Raw genomic sequence first — 21,162 nt, 5'->3', positions numbered from 1 at the left:
AAAAGGAAAAAAAGAAAAAAAGAAAAGACGGGGCAGGAACATGGAAAGGAGTTGTGCAGGCATGCCAACAGCAAAGACATTTTAAAGTCAAGAGGAACAACACAATATGACAGACTGTAGAGGAAAAGGAATCAAAACCATGAGACCAAAAAAAAAGTTTCTTATGCTCTTAGCCTTTGCCAGGAGAAGGGGCACGCTGGAAATCCCATTGTTTCCAAGAGCTCCTTCGTTGAGGCACAGATGCAGCTTCTTGGCACCGAGACAAGAAGGAACAGAATGCGTGAAGGATGCAGGAGTCACTATCCTGCTTGATGGTGCTCACAGGAAAAAGAAGCTGAGAAGTGACAAGAAGAATCATCTCACGGCCTGTGCCTGGGAAGAAGCACGGAAACGGAAGGCACTGCTGCTCCCTTTCTCAGTCTCGTAACAATTGCCATATTCCTTTTGTCTTGCTTTTCCTCAAAGGGTAGGATAGCACTACTACTCTGCTACATGGTGCAACATGTTCTTTATCCATATTTTTTACAGAATTATAACTTGTCATAATAAAAAATGATACAAAGCCTTCCTCTTTATCACTCCCCAGCAGTCCTCCTCCCACCTCTCCAGCGGTCCCGCTGTGGCTCTGTGCACAGATGCACACGCACATTTTGTGAAGTTCCTTAGCTTTTCCCTGGTTGCACTCACTCTCCCCCAAACCTTCCTGGCATGCAGCTCGTCCTAGAGCAGTCCAACTGGGTTGTGGGTGGATATTAGAAAGAAACGGAGCCTCTCCCTAAGTCCTGCTTTTTACAGGCACATTTCATGGATACCTGACAAAGACTGTCAGATTGATCCTGGTTAGCCATCCACAACTGGTAGTTGGGAACACGTGCAAGGTTCCTCTGAAAAGCACATTTTATCACCTACCTTCTCACAGCATGCCAAGGCCTTTTCAGCTGTATTGCAGATGTCAGCTAACGTCAGGTGACGTCAGTGGCTTTGCATTTTCCGTGACTCCAGATCCAAAGTTTGTCTTAGGCATCAGAAGCATTTGAGGGCCTGCAGACCAGGTGCCATAGGGCTCTTTTTGGACTAAGCACCTGTAGCCTGTCTCTCTGTGCCTGCATAGGTACACCAGACAGCCTTTTCCTACACTGAACAGCCTTCATTTGGTAACCGAGTGCAACAAAATGGTGGAAGGAGGAAGAAAAACTGTGTGTGGGTTTGGGGGAGGGGGGCAGATAAAAGTATAACGTGATGGATACACAACATTGCATTTTACCAAACGTACCGGATGGGTTTCACCTGATGAATACACACTCATCGGTGACGTTCTTTTCTGGAGTGGAACTAAAGGAGGTCTGTCTCGTGCATAGGGTTGCTTGTGGACTTTCCTTTGAAGAATTAAGGAGAGAAGAATAGCCAAGAGGATCAAACCTAGAACTACCATCAGCACTGCAAACCACAACTCATTGTAGAATTTTGCACGTTTGGACTCCGCTTTGTCCTTCTCCCCAGGTGTTGTCAAGATCAGACCTGTAAAAATCAAGAGGGATTGGGGGAGAAAGGGAATGTTATTTCAGAAAGCGTTTAACAATATGCTATCCCTTTTCATCGCTAATAAATTAGGCAGAAATTTAAGTAATTTTGTCATCATGTGCTTATTTGCACTTATGTTCAAGGTGGTATAATGGTTCAATATGCTAGCGGGCTATAATAAAAAGCTTACTACCCTCAGGAGACCCTGCTTAAAGTTCTGGCATTGCTGCTCAGGCTGGAAATCACCACTGCATCAGCAGCTCTTGAGAAAGGAGGCAGTGGAGGTGGAATGCGAAAAAAAAAGGGTTCTCCAAGTAACCTTGAAGAGTGGAAATGACTACGGTAATTTCAGAGCGGTACAGACAGAGGACATTCTCTCAAACACTGTGTCATGGCAGGGCTGTGCAGTTAAAAAGAGAAAGGGAGGAAGACTGAACCGAAATGAGTGATAAATTAATACAAAAGCAAACAACATGAAACATTTCATTCCTCCTTCCCCGCCTGTTAGGAAAAAAACAGCCACTTGATTGGCTTTGCTTATACACAACACAAGCGTAAGAAATCTCAGTGACAGGATTTCCTGGTTATTTGCAATCCTACATGCGAATCCAGACTCTTTGCTAAGGAATTTCCATCACCTTCGCTTGCAAGCCTCTACTGCAAGTTGCCTGTGGTGCTGATCGAGTTTGCAGTACACTCTGGGTACAAGCAGCGATCAAAAGAAAAAAGAGGCAGACTGTGGAAGGTGATGGATGTAGAGTAACTGGGGACATTTTATAATGCCTTTACAGCAGCCTTGCCTGAAATTCTGCAGGAGGACGGAGTGAGAGCATGAAAAGGGATATAAGGGAAATGCAGTGTAAAGAGTAATTGCAAAGACAAGGCCCGTCTATTTTAAGAAGCTGAACAAGATGCAACTCAAAAAATAAATAAATAAATCAAAACCAATGTGTCAGTTAGAAACGGTTTGAGCTTAGCTTTGCTTCCCAGAAAACTAAGGAGATAAAATCCTGAAACTTTTTACCGGTAGGCATCTACTACTCAATGGACAGCAACCGACTGGGATTTCATCGCACCAAACTCCTTTGCTTCCACAAAACAGGCAAAGGCCTCACGGACAGAAGGGAAACAACAGCAGGTATTATAAACCGGGTCCTGACAGCATCTCAGTATGACATTCTCATAAACTGCTTAGGGGAACATATCCCAGGTGAAGCTGCAGAGACTGGCTGGTTGGTCATATGAAGGGAGCAGGCGGGTGCCCCTTGCTGGGGTGGGTGGGATGCAGAGAAAAGAGAGGATATGTATTTTCATTGTCAAACTGAGGAGGAGTGTGGGAGGACAGGACTAGAATTCAAGATAATCTTAATTTGGAAATAAAATCTGGAAGAGAGCAGATTCTATTCAGGAGGAAAAAGCACTATGTTTTTGGAGCAAAATATTTGTGTAAAAATAAAAGAAAAAACTATTACACGTCTGGAGAAAGGATCTGAAGCTGATGATGTAAAGAAACAGAAAGCCATCCATGGCAAAGAGGGCACATTACCTACATGCCTCATACCCTAAAGATGCTAAGGAATCCCCTGATCCTGCAAAGAGATGCCATCCTGTCTGGCATGCGCGACACATCAAATTTCTACCACAAACACATAAAATCAATAGGTGCTAGGTAATTTCTTCACATATTTACCAACTCCATCTCCAGCGCTGTACTTGATGACCGGTGTCATGGCGCTCCCTTCATCGGTGATGCAGGTCACTTGAAACAAAAAGGCTGAGCAAAAAGGTTAGAAAATACTGTCAGCAGGAGAAATCGAATTCTGTAGGTGCTGCTTTGTCACCGTGATCCACCAGTAGAGATGGCCAGGTCTGAGAAAAGCCAAGGCAGGCACAGCACATAACCCATCATACCTCACCTGAGTCCCAGATCAGAGCCTCATAATCCCTTACACATGGGTATTAAACTTCTAAACTACGAACCATGGCAGATCATAGGTAGTCACCACTGTGATGTTGCTACAAATTACATTCCTCTTTCACCACCCAAACCTCCCTCTTCCAATGACCTGTAGCTGTCAACTTTCAACTTATTCATCATTTTCTTCTAAATCCATCATACTCCGTTCATGACTGATAAAAAAATGTTAAGAATGTTTGAGTAAAAAAAATATGTATTAGCACCATTGCAGGAAAGGAAAAAATAAATGACAAAATCCTTTAAAATAGAAAAACCCCAACACCTTAAAAACAGAAAATATTTTTTCTTTTTTTTCTTTTCTTTTTTTTTCTTTTTTTCCCCTGTTGACAGAGTTTCCTTTTATTTTAAAGACTGAAAATTTCTGAAAGAGAAACTAGATTTCAAAACATGGCTGATTCCAAGAGCTACTGACTTAGTTCTGCTTAAAGAAAAATTCAGGCTCCAGTCTTTTCGGAAGCTGAAGCTTTCCATGCATTTCCCAGAGTGTAGCCCTGAAGGGTGGAATTGCAACGCAGCTCTAGGATTTGGGAAAGCTCGACCCTCACAATGAGCCAGAGCAGTCTCACCCAGTCGGGTAAAATGTTTAAGAGGAAGCTTAGCTCCAAGGATTTTTGTTTCAAGCATCTGCTTACATGCACTTCAGTGTGTCTGTAGTACACTCCTGTGCTCTTAGCTTGGGATGGCTATGGAGAGTTTTTCTTAAATTTAGCACACAATACTACTAATTTAGCTCACGAGTCTTTCACAGAGAGAAAGCTATTAGAAATTGAAACTGACTTTTGTCAGATGTCCTTGGTAAATACAGCTCAGTGTCAAAGCCACTGTAGATGCGTTGCCCGCTCTCAGTTAACGCGTACTCCTTCAGGCGGCCGTTCAGTACAAAAGTGCGGCTCCAGTCTATGTGGATGGTAGATAAATTGCTGACAACGGAGAATGGAGCCGTGTACCGAGGTGCTGCAAAAGAAGGAAAAGAGCTCATTTCTAGCCAACAGGCATGACTGAGTTATACAGCGCAGAGAAAGAGACTCTGCATGATACAAGCTCTCTCCGTCGCGTGCACTCCCCCTCTCTCTCGTATACATGTGTATGAGTAGGGAAGATACAAGGAGAAAAGAGAAAGCTGCTGTAGCATGCCAGCCTCTACACTGAGAAATATCTCATATCTTTAAAATAAAGACCTAGAACTCCCTTCCTTTCCCTTTGTGTATGTGGTACAGACTCTAAAACTGTATAAATTAAATTCTAGCTCAAGGTGGGGGACAGGGAGACACAGGAGGCTGTACAAGTTCAGTTGCAGCATGCTGGGCTGTGGGAACCAAACTGCTGAGGAGAGGACTCTTTTGCAAGCCCCAAGAAATTGCCCAAGATCATCTTTTAACACAGGCACATACACGAAAACATGGGGTTTCAGAAAAGCAAGGGCAGACAGCAGGCAGAGAGAAAAGAAACCCAGAACTCACTTCAGGGAGGAAGAGTTCATCAGTTGGGCTCAACAGCTTGCTGACAAAAGACTTCATTTAAGTTTGAGGTGGTCTTTTCTTGTGGCTTTGCCATTAAGCCGTGTGCCCAGGATATGCTGTTTTGTTCATAAGAAAGCTGCTTGTCCAGCTGCGCTTTGCTGCTAATTGCCCACTGTCACTAAAGCAAGCCTTCCAGGCAAGAGGAAGGAGACATTCGGAGTGACTCAGGAGACCTGGTGTGAAGAGGTCAGCAAGGCAAGAAAAGCAAGACTGAAAGAAGAGGGCTGCAGACCCAGTGGGCAGGGGTTTAAAAATGGCTCTCAAACCCTTGTGTTCTTTATGTCTCACCAGTTCATTATGAATTTTCTCCATTTAAAAGTTCATTATTATGTTCCAGCTTTTTAGTTTGCAATTTAATAAAACACAGCTTTAGAGATAAGGACCTTTTTCTTTTTTTCAGTGGTGACATTAAAGAAAATCTGGGGCTGTTCCACCTGAAATTTTCAGCTAAGGATGTAGCAGATAGATACATTTTTAGTGATTACTAGGCAGAACTACCAAGTGATACAAAAGGGATTTTTAGAAAGGTGATTCTGAAATCCCGACACGAGACTGTATGATAAAAAGTGAACATCCTCTTTGCCCTGACCTGGCAGGCTGAGGTGAAATGCCCATCTCATCTGTTATGGAATGACTCCGGCTACAGCATTATAGCCCTTTTTAATAAAAGCTGATGTTAGACTACTGCAAATTCAGTTTTGATGGCAAAATCTATTCTGCCTGTAGGCACAGGTCCTGCATGTTAGATTTCCATGCAGACTACCACATGGCCTTAAAGTACTGCCTGTGGTGGTTAGGTAGGTAGCAACAAATTCTTACTTCATTGTCAACAAGGATCGAATCATTCAGATGACATCCAAGGAAAACTCTCATGAGCCCTGGCAGAAGTGTGGCATGAATTAGGACAGTAAGATTGTTCCTGGAGAGAATCACCAGGTCTCTTTCAAGATCTCCACTTTTCCCAGGGATTATTTATGGCAGTGTATTTATTACTACACATCACCCTTCTGGTAATACGTGAACTTTTTATGTTCTGCAGCTTTGCCTCCCATTCTCAGTAAAATAAAAGGTTTCCAGGCTCCCAAGACAGAGGATGTGATATCAGATGGTGAGCAAAGAAATACTTTTGAAGGAATGAGCAGTCAAGCCCCAGAGCAGAATTTCAATGAACGGGCAGCAGAGGCACAGTGACCAGATAGAGCAGGTTTCTGGGGACACCATCTTTCACAGAGGTGGAGAAGTCATTTGGTGCTATGCAGCCCCGTGCATCAGAAGCAGGCACTGCTGATCGGTGAACCGTTTCTCATACTCACGCTCCTTTTCTGTAGTGAAACCAATCCATTCTGAGGCGCTGCTGCCAACAGAGTTGTAAGACACGACTCGCAGGTTGTAAGTCGTGTAAGGCTCGAGGTTGGACACGTTGGCACTCTGGCCTTTTCCTGTATACTTCACCTCAGTTGGGCCAGGACTGCAAACCTTCACTGCTGGCTGTAGGTTAAGGGGACAAGCCATATACACATGGAGCTCATAGCTGAGAAGAAAGTTGAGATTTTGATTAATCAAGAGCCTTAACAGCGTAACAGCCAACCATACATTTCATCCTAATTGCTGGCTGGCTACCAGAGAAGAGAATGGACCTGATCCCAGTTTTTCTCTTGGAGATTTTGGCCCCAACTGTAAGATGCCTACGAGCAATCGTGGTTGTCAGTCACACTCACAGTGAAACTGTTGATGCCTGTTACCTTGCTGCTCACACCTGCAAATCAGGATTTGCCTTAGTAACTACAAGGCAACTGCCTCTTTGCTGCCAGTTGATCTCACAATTTTTGACTGCAACCGCAGCTGTCAGGCAATTACCTCCACTCACAACAACTCATCCTCTCCACCTTCATCCCCCCCAGTATCCTGCTCAGGAGAAAAGCAACTGTTGCGTGTGAACACCTCCCAGATGGGAATATCACCACCAACAGTGGGAAGGAGGAGCATGGCTTTCACAACCGTCCAGTGCTCTCAGCCCTTCCTCATGTCCAGGAAAATTGTTCTGCGACCACCCCTAGCCAAGGTGGGCAGTTTTGGCTGGGTGGCAGGTCCTACCTGGTGACAATGCCATTGGGTGACTGAGGGGCGCTCCACTGGAAAGAGGCATTCCTGGAGGTCACGGTGCGGATCTGCGGGGGGGGCTGCTCTGAGGGTGGAGCCGGCTGTGTGGTGATTTGGGCCATGGGTCCTTTGCTGCAACAGTTGAAGCAGGTGCAGGCCTCCACGCCAATGGAGTATGTGGTAAAAGGTTTTAGCCCATGTATTGTCTGCTGGGTGGCAGTCCCTTCTGACAGCTATAAAAATTAAGAGGGAACTTGTCACAGCTGCAAGCACCACAAGTACTAAATAAGAGTTATGGAGGTGAATTAACTCCAGAAGAAGACGGGCACAAGGTTCTGCATGTCCTTTAAGTCTGACATTAATGCAGCTGTTGTGTACTGGGAACTCTGCATTCATTTTTCTCCCATTATGAAGTTAAAGGGCACTGTTCAAAGGAAAAGACCATGTCGTCAGTGGCCTCACAGATGTCTTGATTGAGCTGTGACCACTGTATGTCAACTTGCAAATGTCATTCTCAGGAACAGAGAAACAGAAAACCTTTAAGGAGAAACTCTGGGATAAATGGTACTGAAGTAAAAAGAAATTAATGTGGAAAATAGCTCCATGATCAGTGTGCTAGCAAATACTCTTGTGTATCTCATAAGCTTCCTCAACATGTATACAGGAGACAGCATTGGGCAGAGCGATATGAATGTGTCTGGTGGGTCAGTTTACTCACAGACAGGAGAATGTGCTTTCTGGTAGGTACCGCTAAGGTGAGGGCCAACATGATGCTGCTCTGCATTCAAATGGCCATGGTGCTGGGCGAGCCTGTTAGGAAACTCCTCTATGCTCAGCAAGGGAGACCTGGCAGTTCTGGCAAAGGAAACGGTGCCTTTTTTCTGAAACCGCTCACAGGAACTGCCACTTCACCTCATTGCTCTAGTCATTTGTGGGTATAGCTTCTTAAGCCAAAGAAATAAAAATATGTAGAAAACACCAAAGAGGTGCAACATCTGCTCCCATTTGGCAGCATGTGATTTAGCAGAGTGCAGCAAAATATAGGAAGGAAAGAGTGAAGCAAGCAGAGGAAAGCACTTGGTATTTCTTGATGCCAGAGCCAGAGACAAGCCAGCATGGCAGGTGTGAGGGGATGGAAATGGAGGGCCATGCAGGCACCACCGAGATGAACTGGCTGAATCAGACACGGACACAGCCAATTGCACTGGAAGGAATAAATGTGTAATGTGCAATCGGTAGGCAGCTTAAGCTCACGGACAGGATTGATGACCTGGGAAGGTGTCCCTAGCACTTCCAAGCTGAGCAAGATGGGATAAAGGAAAAAATCCCATACAAATATTTACCTACTTGTAAAAAACAAACAGATAGTGTTACAGACAAAAAGTATTCAAGCATTTTGCACTGATTTCGTGGTAACTGTTCCAGGCACCTTCAACAGCCCTAACCTTTCCCCACATCGCCCTGTTTTATAACTCTAATGAAGCCCTGCAGGTTTCCTAAGGCGAGACTGGTCATTTCTGGATACCTAATGGTGTCTAGGCTGAGACACCAAACACAGAAGAAGTTGCTTAGCTATTCTTCAGTGCTTTACAGTGAGATACGTCTTACCAACAAGAAAGATTCTACGGGAAGCTCATGTACAGGACTTTCTGTTGAACTTCAAATCCATAGGCTAACAAAAGCACCCAATCATTTCCTAATGGCTGCAGTTTCCACCTGCACCATTTGGACTGGCAGAAGCTGTCTGGAAGTGTTTCGTTTGGACGGTTAGCCACCCCTGAACAATACTTTTGATTCCCATCACATTGTTACAGCATATCACCACGTCAGAAGTGTTTAATGATGAGGGTAGTTCCTCGAGAAGCACATTTAGATGACTGAAAGCGCTAGTGGCGCTTTAGCCAGAAGAGAGCATTGCAGAGCAGTTAACAACGGGAGCGCAGGAGAGGAAGACAGTCTGTAACCAACGGTAGCAGCTTGTAAGAACAAAACTGTTAAAGCTAGAAAATACAAGCTCAAATGGAAGCACAGCAACAGTGTTGACAATACTCACCACCACATCAGTTCCTCTGGTATCATTAGAAAACAGCCTGTAGATACTGACCACCCCATTTGGCTTAAGAGGCGGGCTGATGTTCACCACAGCCACTGTGGACGCCACCATGTCAAAGAGGGGAGCTCCCAGGCCCTCGGGAGGGCCAGGGCCCGTCCGGCAGCGGGACCAGCCGCTCGGCGTCCGGCCCGCTGAGTTTACTGACCACACCTTCGGCACACAAAAACAGAGGAACTGTTAGCGAAGGACTCAAGCCTACAAAACATCCATGGTTAGTCAGGGATGCTACTGCAGCTGTACTGACACTGAAAAAAATGCAGCGCAATGACACCCATGCAAAATGTCCCTGGGCTGCCGCCCAGCACCTGTGTTGACCCAGTGGCTTTCTAACAGAAGAGTGGAATGTTTCCCACTGCTACATTTAGGGAAAAGAAGCAGATTTCATGCCTCAGGCAGTGTGTGTTTGTGTGTCTTCTTCATACCTGATTCCCAAACTCTGAACTCCCACCACTGTCTGTGTCATACCATGCAAAGAGGACTCCTTGAGGAGCTGTGATCAACAGTGATAATGTTTTCAAAGACATCTGAACAAAAATACTGATATCCAGTCCTGCCAGTTTCTCCCTTCTACACACTTTTCTCATGTATGCAAACAGCCCTGATGAATTCAGCCTGGCACTGTGTGACACAAGTTACATTCACCTTGACTGAATTGCACAAGCCAAACTCTAGTTACTCTTTAGAACTGGAAAGTTTTACAGGAACATCCCTCTCTTAAAAATATCAATGTATCAGTCATTTGGCAACATTTTCAGTAACCCATAATATAAATAAAGCCCATTGAACTGTATAGTTAAGTCAGCATCTCTCACTTATTTTCACAACAACATTTGCTTTATTGCATGAGCACAAAGGCAACGGCTTCAGTTCCAAGATTTCAAAATTTAGCAGCTTGAATTAGGCCTGATTAAAACCCACATGTCTCTATGAACTATGCCTACTGATTTTGTCAGCTTCCCAAAACCGGAGTGATCTGCAGACTACATAAAACTCAGCACTTATTAAACACACTCTCCAACAAATCTGCATGAAAATTAAATTTTGCTTTCATCAAGGAGTGAATAAACATATGGAAGGATGTATAATCTTATTTATCAAAAACCATTTGTATAATTAAACACGAATATCATAAAAGGTTGCCTCAGGTCGTCATTTGCATGAGTAAGTAATTTGCAGAATGTCAGGTACAATAGACAGAATAGATGGATGTGTGAGCGTATAGGGTTAAATTAGGCTCAATATTAGCCAACCACATAGTGATCAATCAGAATGATAGATCTAAATGGCAATACAAGAGGACTGTCTGAGTGATTTTTAGTATAAGTATTCCTTAGTAAGCTTTCATGTTGAGCGGTTCTAACTACAGTAAAACATGTTCTTATGTGATCTACTCTGGGCAGAGGTCCTAGGGAAGTGAATGGTGGGACTATGCCTTAAAAAACCCAAGAGGTTTAGAAATAAGAGGTCTTCAGAACTGACCCTGGAGTCCTTCCAGCTTGCAATATTAAGTTCCAAGACCACAGGACACTTCACAAGAAGCCTGGGGAAGGAAAAAGGCCAAAAACCACCACAGTGGCTTTGCAGACAAAATGCCTTCTAATTGCAAACCGAAAGTTCCTGCCCGATTCCATCAGCAACATATAGCACTGTCCGGTGAAACACTACGTAAGTACAGATGATGCCCTACAGTAAAAAGCTCAGCCAAAGCACTTTCATTTTCAGTGAAATCAGTAATATACCTCTGTTGTGAACTCTTCATAAAGTCAAACTCTGTTCACTTTACTGCAGTAGGTCAAACCCTCTACCTCAGTTCAGTTCCAGCTGCTACACAGATTTGCCCACAGTCGTTCATTTCAAGGGGCATATTTCTTTGTGGAAAGAATAAGCCACATATGGAAAGAGCAGCTCTCCGTGTGCCACTGGCATCGACTCAGCACTGACCTGAGCTCAAACGCTCCAGTTATATCCAGGCTGTGGCCTTAATGAGCATGGAGCGTAACGGTGTTGGACCTGACCTGCTGAGCAAGCTGCCCACAGCAAAACTGAAGGTGATGAGTTAGGAACAGAAGCTTCCTCTGAGGAATTCGGCCTCAGAATGGGCCCCCCTAGGAATTTCGGAGGAGGGAGGGATGCAACTCACTTGGGAAGCAGACGCTTCACTGAGAGCCGGATGGCGACACCTTCCTCCATTGATCCCTGTCCTATCATAGGTGCCTACACCTTGTCTTTCAGAAAACAAGCCTTAATTCAGACAAACTGGGGCTCTTTCTTTCAAAACACTGTCTTAGGACAAGGAAAAAGGGGATGCTCATCCCCTTTCATACTACAGCTAAGTGGTTAAAGGATTGCTCCAGGAGGCAGGTAATTTATGTTCAATCACATGCCCCAATGGAGGTAGTCAAGCCTGCCGCCCTCCAGAGTGGGAATGCCCAAGCGGATGACCCATCTTTGTACTCAGGGTGCTCCCTTCAGGGCTGTTTCACTTTGCGTGAACACAATGAAATCAAGGTTGACTGGGCAGAGCACAAGCAAGCAGGAGCAGACATGGTTCCCCAGCCCAGCCCTTCCCCAGGGAGGTGAGGGGGAGCTAAGGTTGCAGTCCATCCCTCAGGCGCCACATGCCTGTCCCTCTTCAAAAAAAGGCTGAGGTCATGGCCACATGTGTGTGGGCCTGACAGACAGGCATGCTCTGAGTCTGCCTTCTAGACAGACACCAGCTACTCAGCCCTGCCAAGACATGTTTCCAGCAGAAAACCTCTAGGTGTCTGTGAAACTCTCTAACGCCAGCTTCTGAGACAGGACTTCTGAGGATCTAAATTCTGGATTTACACCAACCTAATCTGGATTCCCTTAACTCCCTCTGCTTCTGCTGAACCATCTGTAAAAGGATGGATGGGTATAAAAATATTTCCCTTTGAGACTCGCCGTCCAAGTAAGTCCTGGTCAGCATTTGGAGACTCAGTAGTAAGTGCCCAGAACTGACTGCAGATGGAAATGCTGATGTTTAGCCACTTCGTTGCATGGAGAAATGGGACAGCATGGCAACAGAAGCCACAATGAGGAGTGCCTGTTAAAATCAGAGGTTTGGCCATGGCTCCTCAAAAAGTCACCACAAAACGGTCACGGATGAAAGCTTTTGCCTGGCTAGCCTTGTTAAACTGAAATTTCACGATTTGGACTTTTGTAAAAAGCTTTTTGGGCTCACAAAAATTCCTTCTAAATTGTGATATAATCAGCACCAAAAATATTTAACTGCATTCATATAGAAATGTAAAGAGCTTAACAGGCAGCAGTATTACCTGCTGCTTATTAATGTAAGAAGATTATAAAAGAGCACACAGGAACGTGGGGCAAACAGGAAGCAATCATATCTCAGGGATGTCTTGAATGGCAAAACACAGACAGCAGAAAGCCAACAGAAGTTTCTTATAACTTGACTTTCTGAATATACTGCCTCCAAAAGCATTAAGTCTGACATCATGGTGCATGGCTCAGCACCCTGCCAGAAGATGTGCTGCTGTTAATGGCTGCACTGTCCCAAAAAAGCCAGGAGAGGGCTTCGAAATCAGCTACACGAGTTACTATTTAAAATGCTTTATCAATCTGCTGGCCCCTGGCCCAGACTGCACTTTGAAGTGGAGCCAGAGAGAGGGGGGAAACCTCTCTGGAGACCGTATATTCGGAGGACTGAAGAAATCCAGTTAAAGGTAACTAAGCTTGTTTTTTTCCATCATAAATGAGTCTTCACAGATCTCTGCTCCTGGAAGAAACCGGTGATCAGCTGTCGCTTCAAAATGATCACAGGACAACCTCAAGGTTCATCAGCACAGCAAGAAGACGCAAAACCTATGAGGAGCGGGAAGGGAAGTGCTGAGAAGATGGCCACAGCCTTACCACGTGAGCCCAGCCTGTTCAAGCTTAGTAAAGCTGAGTAACGACTCCTTCCATAAAGGGCAACAAAATCACAATGGCCCTCGGGAGTAGATGCAAAAAAATCATGGTATTGTAGATGCTGACAGTGGAAGAAGCCCATTAGATGACTTACTCCATCCCTGAGCCACACAGGTTCAGCTGCTGCAACACTGTTAAAACCCCAGGTCCTTATGGAGGAAGCTATGTTTTAAACTGAAAAAGAAGCTTTTCTTTCATCAAATCGAGATCATATGTGAAGGTATTTACTCCATACAGGAGGTACTACTGGGAACTGAGGGAAACAGCTGGATATATGCTTCCACAGCTCCTCCAATACTGCAGCGCAAGAAAGGCACTAGAAGAAGAAAAGCAATGATAAACTAGGCGAGCACTGTGGCCTCGCTGTGATGAAAAAGGGAAGGTGAAGAAGCTGCCAAAATAAAGCACTCAAATTAACCCCCCTCAAAGGACAAAGATAGTCCAGGATTAAGGCAGAAAACACAGTGTGTGGCCCAAAGTTCTCCAAAATAAAAAAACAATCCCTTGATCTCATGACTCCGATTACGTGAAGAAGCACAACCATGGCTGACTGAGCAGCGGTTTGGCAGAGGACGATGTGCGTGCGCTAACGCCTGCCAGCGCACAACACTCGCATCTCAGACCTGGCTCAAACAATGTGACAGGTATTACGGCTGCAAACGCAGGGACCAAGCGGGAAGTCCCCAAGTGGGAATCCTCCCTGCTCCTGCAAAGGGGAGCCTCGGGCAGCCGACAGCCTATGGAGAATGAGAAACTCTCCCTCACTGGAGAGATCTCGTTCACTTCTGCTGAAGCGTGGCAAGGCAGCAGCAGGCAGAAGGGTGGACTGGCTGGCGGTAGCTTGCCTGTCTGAAGGCAGCAGACCTGAGCTCCTGCTGACTTCCCAGGTCAGGGAGACCTGGGATCCTCTGCTCTGCATGGAGGCCAGATGCTGCTCACCTTTCCTGCTTGCAGGAAATCAGCAGAAAGGAGAGCGAGCCAAACAGCTGACTACAGACCAGCAGGGACTCCTGGCTCCCACCACGTCCTACAGGCACTGTGCATCATACTGCTTCACACTGCAGTTAGTTAATCTGCAGTCCCTCACAGTTGCCCCTCTGAGGGACAGGATCTCAGCTCTGTATGTGGCGGCAGCTTGCACTGAGCTCCTGCAGGCACTCAGAAAACAGCCTTTTGCCTTAAAAAAAGTCTCATTAGTAAATCACTACCTACCTTTGGCTTTGAGCACTGCTTAGAGCTGTAGGGCAGTTAGGTAGTGCTGTAGGTTCTGGGGAACCACAAGGTCAGACCAAGCCCCCCCTTTCACACATGCACATAACTCTTTACTCCTGTGTGTAAGGATCTCTGCCCTTAGGGTGTCCATGGACTGCACACACCTGTGATTGCTGGCCTTTCCAAAAAGGACTCAATGCTGGCACTACTCAGTACACGCCAGGAGAGACAAACGGTAGCAGAGAGGAGTTCGTACCACTCTTCCCTTTCTAGAGTTGTTTCATGGAGGTTGCAAAGACACAGCACTACTTTGGGACTTTGCTTTGGATTTCTTGACTTAGATTTGTTCAATTTCTAACCCTACACTTACATAAATGCAGAGTTTTCACAGTGTAATTCTTTTCCAAGATAGCAAGACATTTTAGGGGTATATAAGGTACGACATCAGTAAGTTCAGAAGCACACCACCCAATTTTTACTTGTGTTCAAACAGCAGTCTGCAAGAAAATTGAAGAGACCATAATCTTGGCTGGTTAAAATCAGAGAAACCAGAGCAGCTCCCTCTCGCCATCAGTTGCAACACCCTTCACAAGTCTTTCTTCTCATCAGAACTGATCGGCGTGCAGCTTGGGTAATTTGGAGTTACTTACGCAACGTCAGCACAGCTCAGAGCACAAAGCTTGTCTACCAAAGCCTAGCATTCAGCATTAGGATAATGTATTCACATCTGGGCACTGCAGTGTCAGGCAGGTATTAGCAAAGTAGAAAGTTTCAAAAGTGGTTGCAGTCTATGGGGGACAGAGCAAAGGCAAGGGAAAGAAAGTATCGCATCCACTCATGACCAGAGATACAAAAAGGTAGTAAACAAATGTGTGCTTTCTGATTGCCCGCCCTCAGATCCATACTTTTCCCTGTTCAACATTCAGTTAGCATCCTTAGGGAGGCCATAAACATGTAACGGGATAGATTTTAGGTCCAGGCTTCTAGCACTGTGATAATTTGAGCCTCTTAACATTGCTATTCATCTCCACTGTTCAAATGCTAATAATAAAAGTACTGAACCCATTCTGGGGAAGGGAAAGGGAAAGACAACAGGCAAACACTTTGGGAATCAAACAAAATCACCAAATTCTAAAGGAAGCTCATTTCATGTAACATAGTATAACACCAGCAATTAATGAGAGATGTAAACAGGTTTAACTCTAAAAGGTAGAAAATGAAATCATTTGTTTCCTATGGGTATATAATGAGATAGTTACCAAGTTCCCATGAGAGAGAGAAGCAGATATTAAAAGGTCTTTCCAATACCTGTAATGGCTAAGGGCAACAGCTAATTCAATAGATTCGATCAAAATCACCACTTCTTTCTCCGCTTCTGATTTATTACTTTGGCTGTAGTTAGTCATCACTCATTTTAGTTTGCTTTTCAGCAGTCATAAATTATGCCTCATAAATAAAAAGATACAATCAAGGAAATCATATCAAGTCATCTACAGCCCTGGAGTATATTTTCCCCTGGTACTCACATTAATGTCTTTTTAAAGGATAGCTTGCCATGGTTTTGAATATGTCAGAATCACAATTTACCGAGAAGGGTCTTGCAAGAGTGGTGCTTTAACAGTCTCGCTGGTTATTTTGGAAGCCAACAAATCCAGTCTAATATCCGTATTCAGTTTAATGAACAAAAATCAAAGTTTGTTGCATCAATGCACTGTTTATGCACTTGAATTTAGGATGGTGTTGACAACAGAAACATAGTGCCTGAAGTGGGGCTTAATGAAAGAAAACGCGTGGTTTCAAATGGCCCTTCTCCCTACTGTGTACCCTCTATCAGGGGAAAGGAAGCATCTTGTTCTGCAAAAGGCTATTTAGAGTAGGTAGGGCCATTACATCAGTGAAATAATACAGTTATGTCTGCTTTACTTTTCATAAGCTGAGGTCAAGCTCGGTAGCCTAATGCAGGTGTAGTATGAAAAACTCTCTTTACTTGGAAGCAGGGAGCACAACGAACCTTGCAAGAAAAAACACTCTTGCAAACAAAATGAAGAGGCGATAACAAGCAGGGAGTGCAAGAAAGAACTACGTTCTATTTTATGTCACTACTTTGTAGTGCATCTTTCTGTCAGGGAGACGGGAAGAAATGGTGAATTAAAACAATGAAAAGGAGCCACATAGGAGGGATATTACAAATGGGTGACTATCCATCACTGGCCAGTCAGAAAACCAGTTTCACCCCATTTTAAGCTGCAGAAGTCACTGAGCTGTTTGTCAGTAACTAAGCAGCACAAACTAGAGCTCAGCCAATGATTTGACAGACAGGCTGGTAAACCAAGTGTCATGCTTGTCATCTCTGAAAAGTGACCAAGAAGGCTGACCTATTCTGCGCTCATTGTAGTTGGTCCTTCCTTAATCTTCATGATTTTTCACCCTTTTTTTTCTCTTTATCTCTCCAAAGTCAGAATATGATTTGTTTTCTCTTTGAGAGTCCAAGATGGAGGACACAAAACATATTTCCCCCCCGGTATATCTCAGGGTATTTCCTAGACCCTTCACTTGGCTGCAGTAACCGGAGCGTGAGAAGCACACTTCACAAGCAAGAGGGATGCTGTGCCTCCCACAGCGGTTGGAGACAGAAAGCTTCAGCGCTGCAGACCCTGTCTTGGTGCACCAGACAGTCCTCCCAGAGAATAAACCTCCGCAGGGAACCATAAAACTTTCTGAAAAGGGACAATCCTACTTCTCTGTCTTTTACATGTTCCGTGCCTGCCAAGTGGAAATAAGGATGTGTCCTAAACCAGGAAGACATTAAGCCATTAATCTGAAGAAGCAGTCTTAAGTACACAATTAAGCGCTATTGTGGAGGAGTGACATTGGACTTGCATGGAAATCACACCATACTCTGACAGCTCTGCTTTGCAGAATAGCACTAAATGCCACAAGTCTCTGTTCAAAAGGCCCTTCCCTTAGCTGAGAGAAACAGGCCTGACCCTATAGGTTGCTATATGGTAACATTGCACACCATCCTCAATAATTCCTGAGAAGGGCCTACACACTCTGTTTCAGAAATATTCCAGGAATCCAAAGATTATACTTGCAAACTCATTAGGCCTCATGAGTTATGAAGTTTGTTTAAGTCAGGTTTTTTCAGGACATCATGCAATTGCATCTGTTTAATACAGCTGAGGATCTCAGGCAGCATTCCAACAAATACCTGAAAGGCCAGATGCTCTAGAAAATGCAGATATCTAAATGTACGAATAGACCGATAGAGGGAATTTCAAAGACCTAAGTAATTATTTCTGAGTATGAGACAGTAGGCACCTTAATGCCTCTTAAAAACCCACTGAAAACTAGCAGGTGCTAATATGCTTATGCAGATCTGGCCCTTAAAGAGTAAAAGTGCTTCCTTGAACAACAGTGACAAAAGCATTTAGGGGGCATAGTCCCTTTGACCAGCATGAGCTTCTAAATTCACTTCATGGTTTCTGAAAGTGCAACTTTTGCATCTAGTCTTACAAGCCTTAAATATTCAGCTGACGTTTCCAGCAAAAAAAAAACCAACCCAAACCAAAACCCAACAAACTCCAAAATCCTGACTTCAGATCCAAAGAAGCTGTCAGGGTTCACTGAATATATCTCAATACCTCCAAAAATGCTGGAGAGAGTCCCATCACAGCACTTCGATTTTATCTGCATTCTGCTGGAGGAAATTCAGTTGCATTTAAAGTTTTATGTCCAGCAAACAAGCCTCAAATGCAGAGACAGCAGAATCAATATCCAGTTTAAGTGAAATATAAATCTGGGTTTCATCAGCATAATAGCAAAAGCCAAGCCCTATACTTATGAATAACTTGTCTCACAGGCAAGATATAAATTGTCAACAATGGAGGGTCTCAGAATAGATCCCAGAGGACTGCTGCAAGTGATATAAGCTGAAGACAAACACATGCATGCAAAAACCTCTCGTGGTGAAATAAATGGCCACCAGTGAAAAAAACCAAAACTGATTTAGGGTCCCAGTCAACAGCTCAGCCCAGTTATGGAGTAGAACCGAGAGAAAAAGCAAAGTCTTGAACACAGCATGGTCATCCACAGGAATCTGGTCAAGAGGCTTTCTTTGTTATCCGTCACTGATAAATCATTAAAAACTTTGGCTCAAGAAAGTCTCTGTGGTATCAACTTCCCAAAAAACAGCTCCTGGCTGAGATAATTGAAAGTTGGTGCAACTGAGAATACCCCACAGCCAATGTCTACAACTTCCAACTTGGGAAGTTTTTCTTTATCTAAGAAAGATTGCTAACTAGTAAGTAGGGCTTGGGTCTGCTACAATGCTTGCTATCTACTCAGCCCCGTCTGCACTTGAATTCACATTCTTCACAGATCCTGTCCAAAGTAGCAAGGAGATCTGGTCTAACAACAGTTCTGCTGTAAGGAAACTACACTAAATGGAGAGCAGACTTCACACTGTTCTGGCCAACAGGTGGGCCCTACACAGGCATGAAAGGAAAGCTGGGACAAAGAAATGGAAACCTTAATATTTGTACATAGTAGGACTTAAAACACAAACAGCTCATCCTAAAGCATGCTGTTTCCAGGAAAGGTTTAACAGCTCTTGTCACAAGAGAAGTGACAACTGGAAAATATATCCTCATATATTTAAAGTGCAATAAATTTTCAGGCTTTGAGTAATTATCATTTTTGCTTTGGAAAAATTGCTATTGTAGCATCTCCTCTACTGCTAGGTTCAAGAAGACGTCATTAAGTCACTGAAGGAAATCAGGTAACATGGACCTGCAATCAGCAATAAGAGGCAGTCCCTCACAGATGCTCGTCATTTCCTTCAGCACAAAGCTAACAGACACACTTTTCACACTGGCTGTTACCTTACAGACATGCTGGCAATCCAGAGACATCTAAAGGAAAAAAAGAGGTTTGTGACTGTCAAGCAGAGAAGAAGGGCTTTGTGAATACTACTGACTACACTTTTCTAGTAGCATCCTAGGCTCTCTTTTCAATAGTTTTATAATTGTCCCTTCAGAATCCTTTTCTTACCCAAATTAGAGCTGCTGGAACTGATTTATGAAGAAAGCCACTGCACTCCTCCCTCCAGTCCCCGGGACTCTGACAGTAATGGAGCAAGAGGCAAGGGACACAAGTTGAAACAAGAGAATTAGATGCAAAGAAAAGTAAGAGATATATAGTTAGAAATTGGAACGGGGTGCCCACACAGGCTGTACAATCTCCATCCTTGCATCTACAAGGATGGAGAAATTGATCCGAAACTCAACTGGACACAGCCCTGAGCAGCCTGGTCTAACTGGACCTGCTTCAAGTAGGGAATTAGGCTAGATGCCTTCTGGATGTCCCTTCCAACCTACATGACTCGGTGAGTCTATTACACATGTACATATACCAGCTGGATAGACTAATGTGATAAAGCAACTTTTTAGAATTAATTCTTCATGGTTTCTGGCTACCAAAAAGAACACAACAGTAGCAGTGGAGCAGAGCTACCAAAGAACCTGATCTGTACAGTGCGCTCTCATCAAACTTGTGGATGACACCAAACTGGAGTGGACCAGTTGATATGTTGAAGGGCAGGTCTGCCATTCAGAAGGACCTAGAGGAATGGGTCATCAGGAGCTTTATGAATTTCAGCAAGACAAATTGCTCCTTTTACAAGCTCCTTTAATGCTGTAAATCCTTGCAGCATTAGAGGGTAGGGACTGACCAGTTAGTGTGCACCTCTGCTGGAAGGGACCTAGAGGTCTTAGTAGATAGAAAGCTGAACATGAGCCAGCAGTGTAATCTGGCAGCAAAGATGGCCAACGGCATCTTGAGCTGTTTAACAGGAGCATAGCCAGACAATTAAAGGAAGTGATTACATGCCTTTATTTAGCATTTGTTCCATTTTGGCCCCCAAATACAAGAAAGATATTGATAAATTGGAGCAGGTTCAGCGGAGGGCCACCAAGGTAATCAGGGGGTTGGAGAACTTGGCCTATGAGGAGAAGCTGTGGGACTGGGGCTTGTTCAGCCTGGAGAAGAGATGGCTTTGGAGGGACTTGATTGCAGTCCCCCAGCACCTACCTACAGGCTAACAAGAAGGTGGGTTCAGGTTCCTCACAATGGTACGTGGTGAGAGGGGACAAGAGAAAACAGGTATAAGTTAAAGCAAAAGAGGTTCAGATTGAACGTAACAAAAAAACTTTTTCACAATGAGGACAGTCAAGCAGTGGAGCAGACTACCCTGAGAGGTTATACAATCTCCCTCCCTGGAGGTTTTCAAGATGCAACTGGATAAAGCCCTGCACAACCTCATCTGACCTCTTAAGTGACCCTGCTTTGAGCAGGAAGTTGGACTGGATGGCCTCCTGAGACCCCTTCCAATGTGAATTATCTTGTGATCCTATAAAGCAAATGAGCCTGTAAAAGAAAGATTGCCACCACCTTGCAGGAGCCCTGTGTTTCATATACATCAAAAGAAAACCATGCTTGAACAATATTTTTTTTTTTTTTTAGGACAAATGTAAAGACTTTTGAGCATTGCCAAACTCATCTTCAAGATATATCATGTGTACAAATATTGCATACAGAATCAGTAGTGAGGCTTACTGGTATCCTGTTCAGTGGCAAGTAAACGTGCCTATTCATAGACAACATCATCTTCAAAAATCATAGAATCATAGAATAGTTTGGGTTGGAAGGGACCTCTAAAGGTCATCTAGTCCAACCCCCCTGCCGTGGGCAGGGACATCTTCAACTAG

At 44.3% G+C, this 21,162-nt stretch overlaps 1 protein-coding gene across 1 annotated transcript in view; it reads right to left on the bottom strand.

The window, feature by feature from the left end:
- Positions 1 to 21,162, bottom strand: part of LOC103899194 (usherin) — a gene marked incomplete at its 5' end in the record, with an annotated part of 310,634 nt that overhangs the window by 3,546 nt on the left and 285,926 nt on the right. The window contains 6 exons of the mRNA XM_019472152.1: positions 1,274 to 1,518; positions 3,212 to 3,295; positions 4,277 to 4,453; positions 6,333 to 6,550; positions 7,114 to 7,352; positions 9,173 to 9,382. Coding sequence (XP_019327697.1) covers positions 1,274 to 1,518; positions 3,212 to 3,295; positions 4,277 to 4,453; positions 6,333 to 6,550; positions 7,114 to 7,352; positions 9,173 to 9,382 — 1,173 coding nt within the window. The remainder of the gene's footprint in view (positions 1 to 1,273; positions 1,519 to 3,211; positions 3,296 to 4,276; positions 4,454 to 6,332; positions 6,551 to 7,113; positions 7,353 to 9,172; positions 9,383 to 21,162) is intronic.

The sequence above is a fragment of the Aptenodytes forsteri genome, unplaced genomic scaffold (assembly GCF_000699145.1).
Source record: "Aptenodytes forsteri isolate BGI_AS27 unplaced genomic scaffold, ASM69914v1 Scaffold195, whole genome shotgun sequence".
NCBI lineage: Eukaryota > Metazoa > Chordata > Aves > Sphenisciformes > Spheniscidae > Aptenodytes > Aptenodytes forsteri.
The sequence above is the reverse complement of the archived record's forward strand: the minus strand, read 5'-3'. Positions and strand labels throughout refer to the sequence as shown.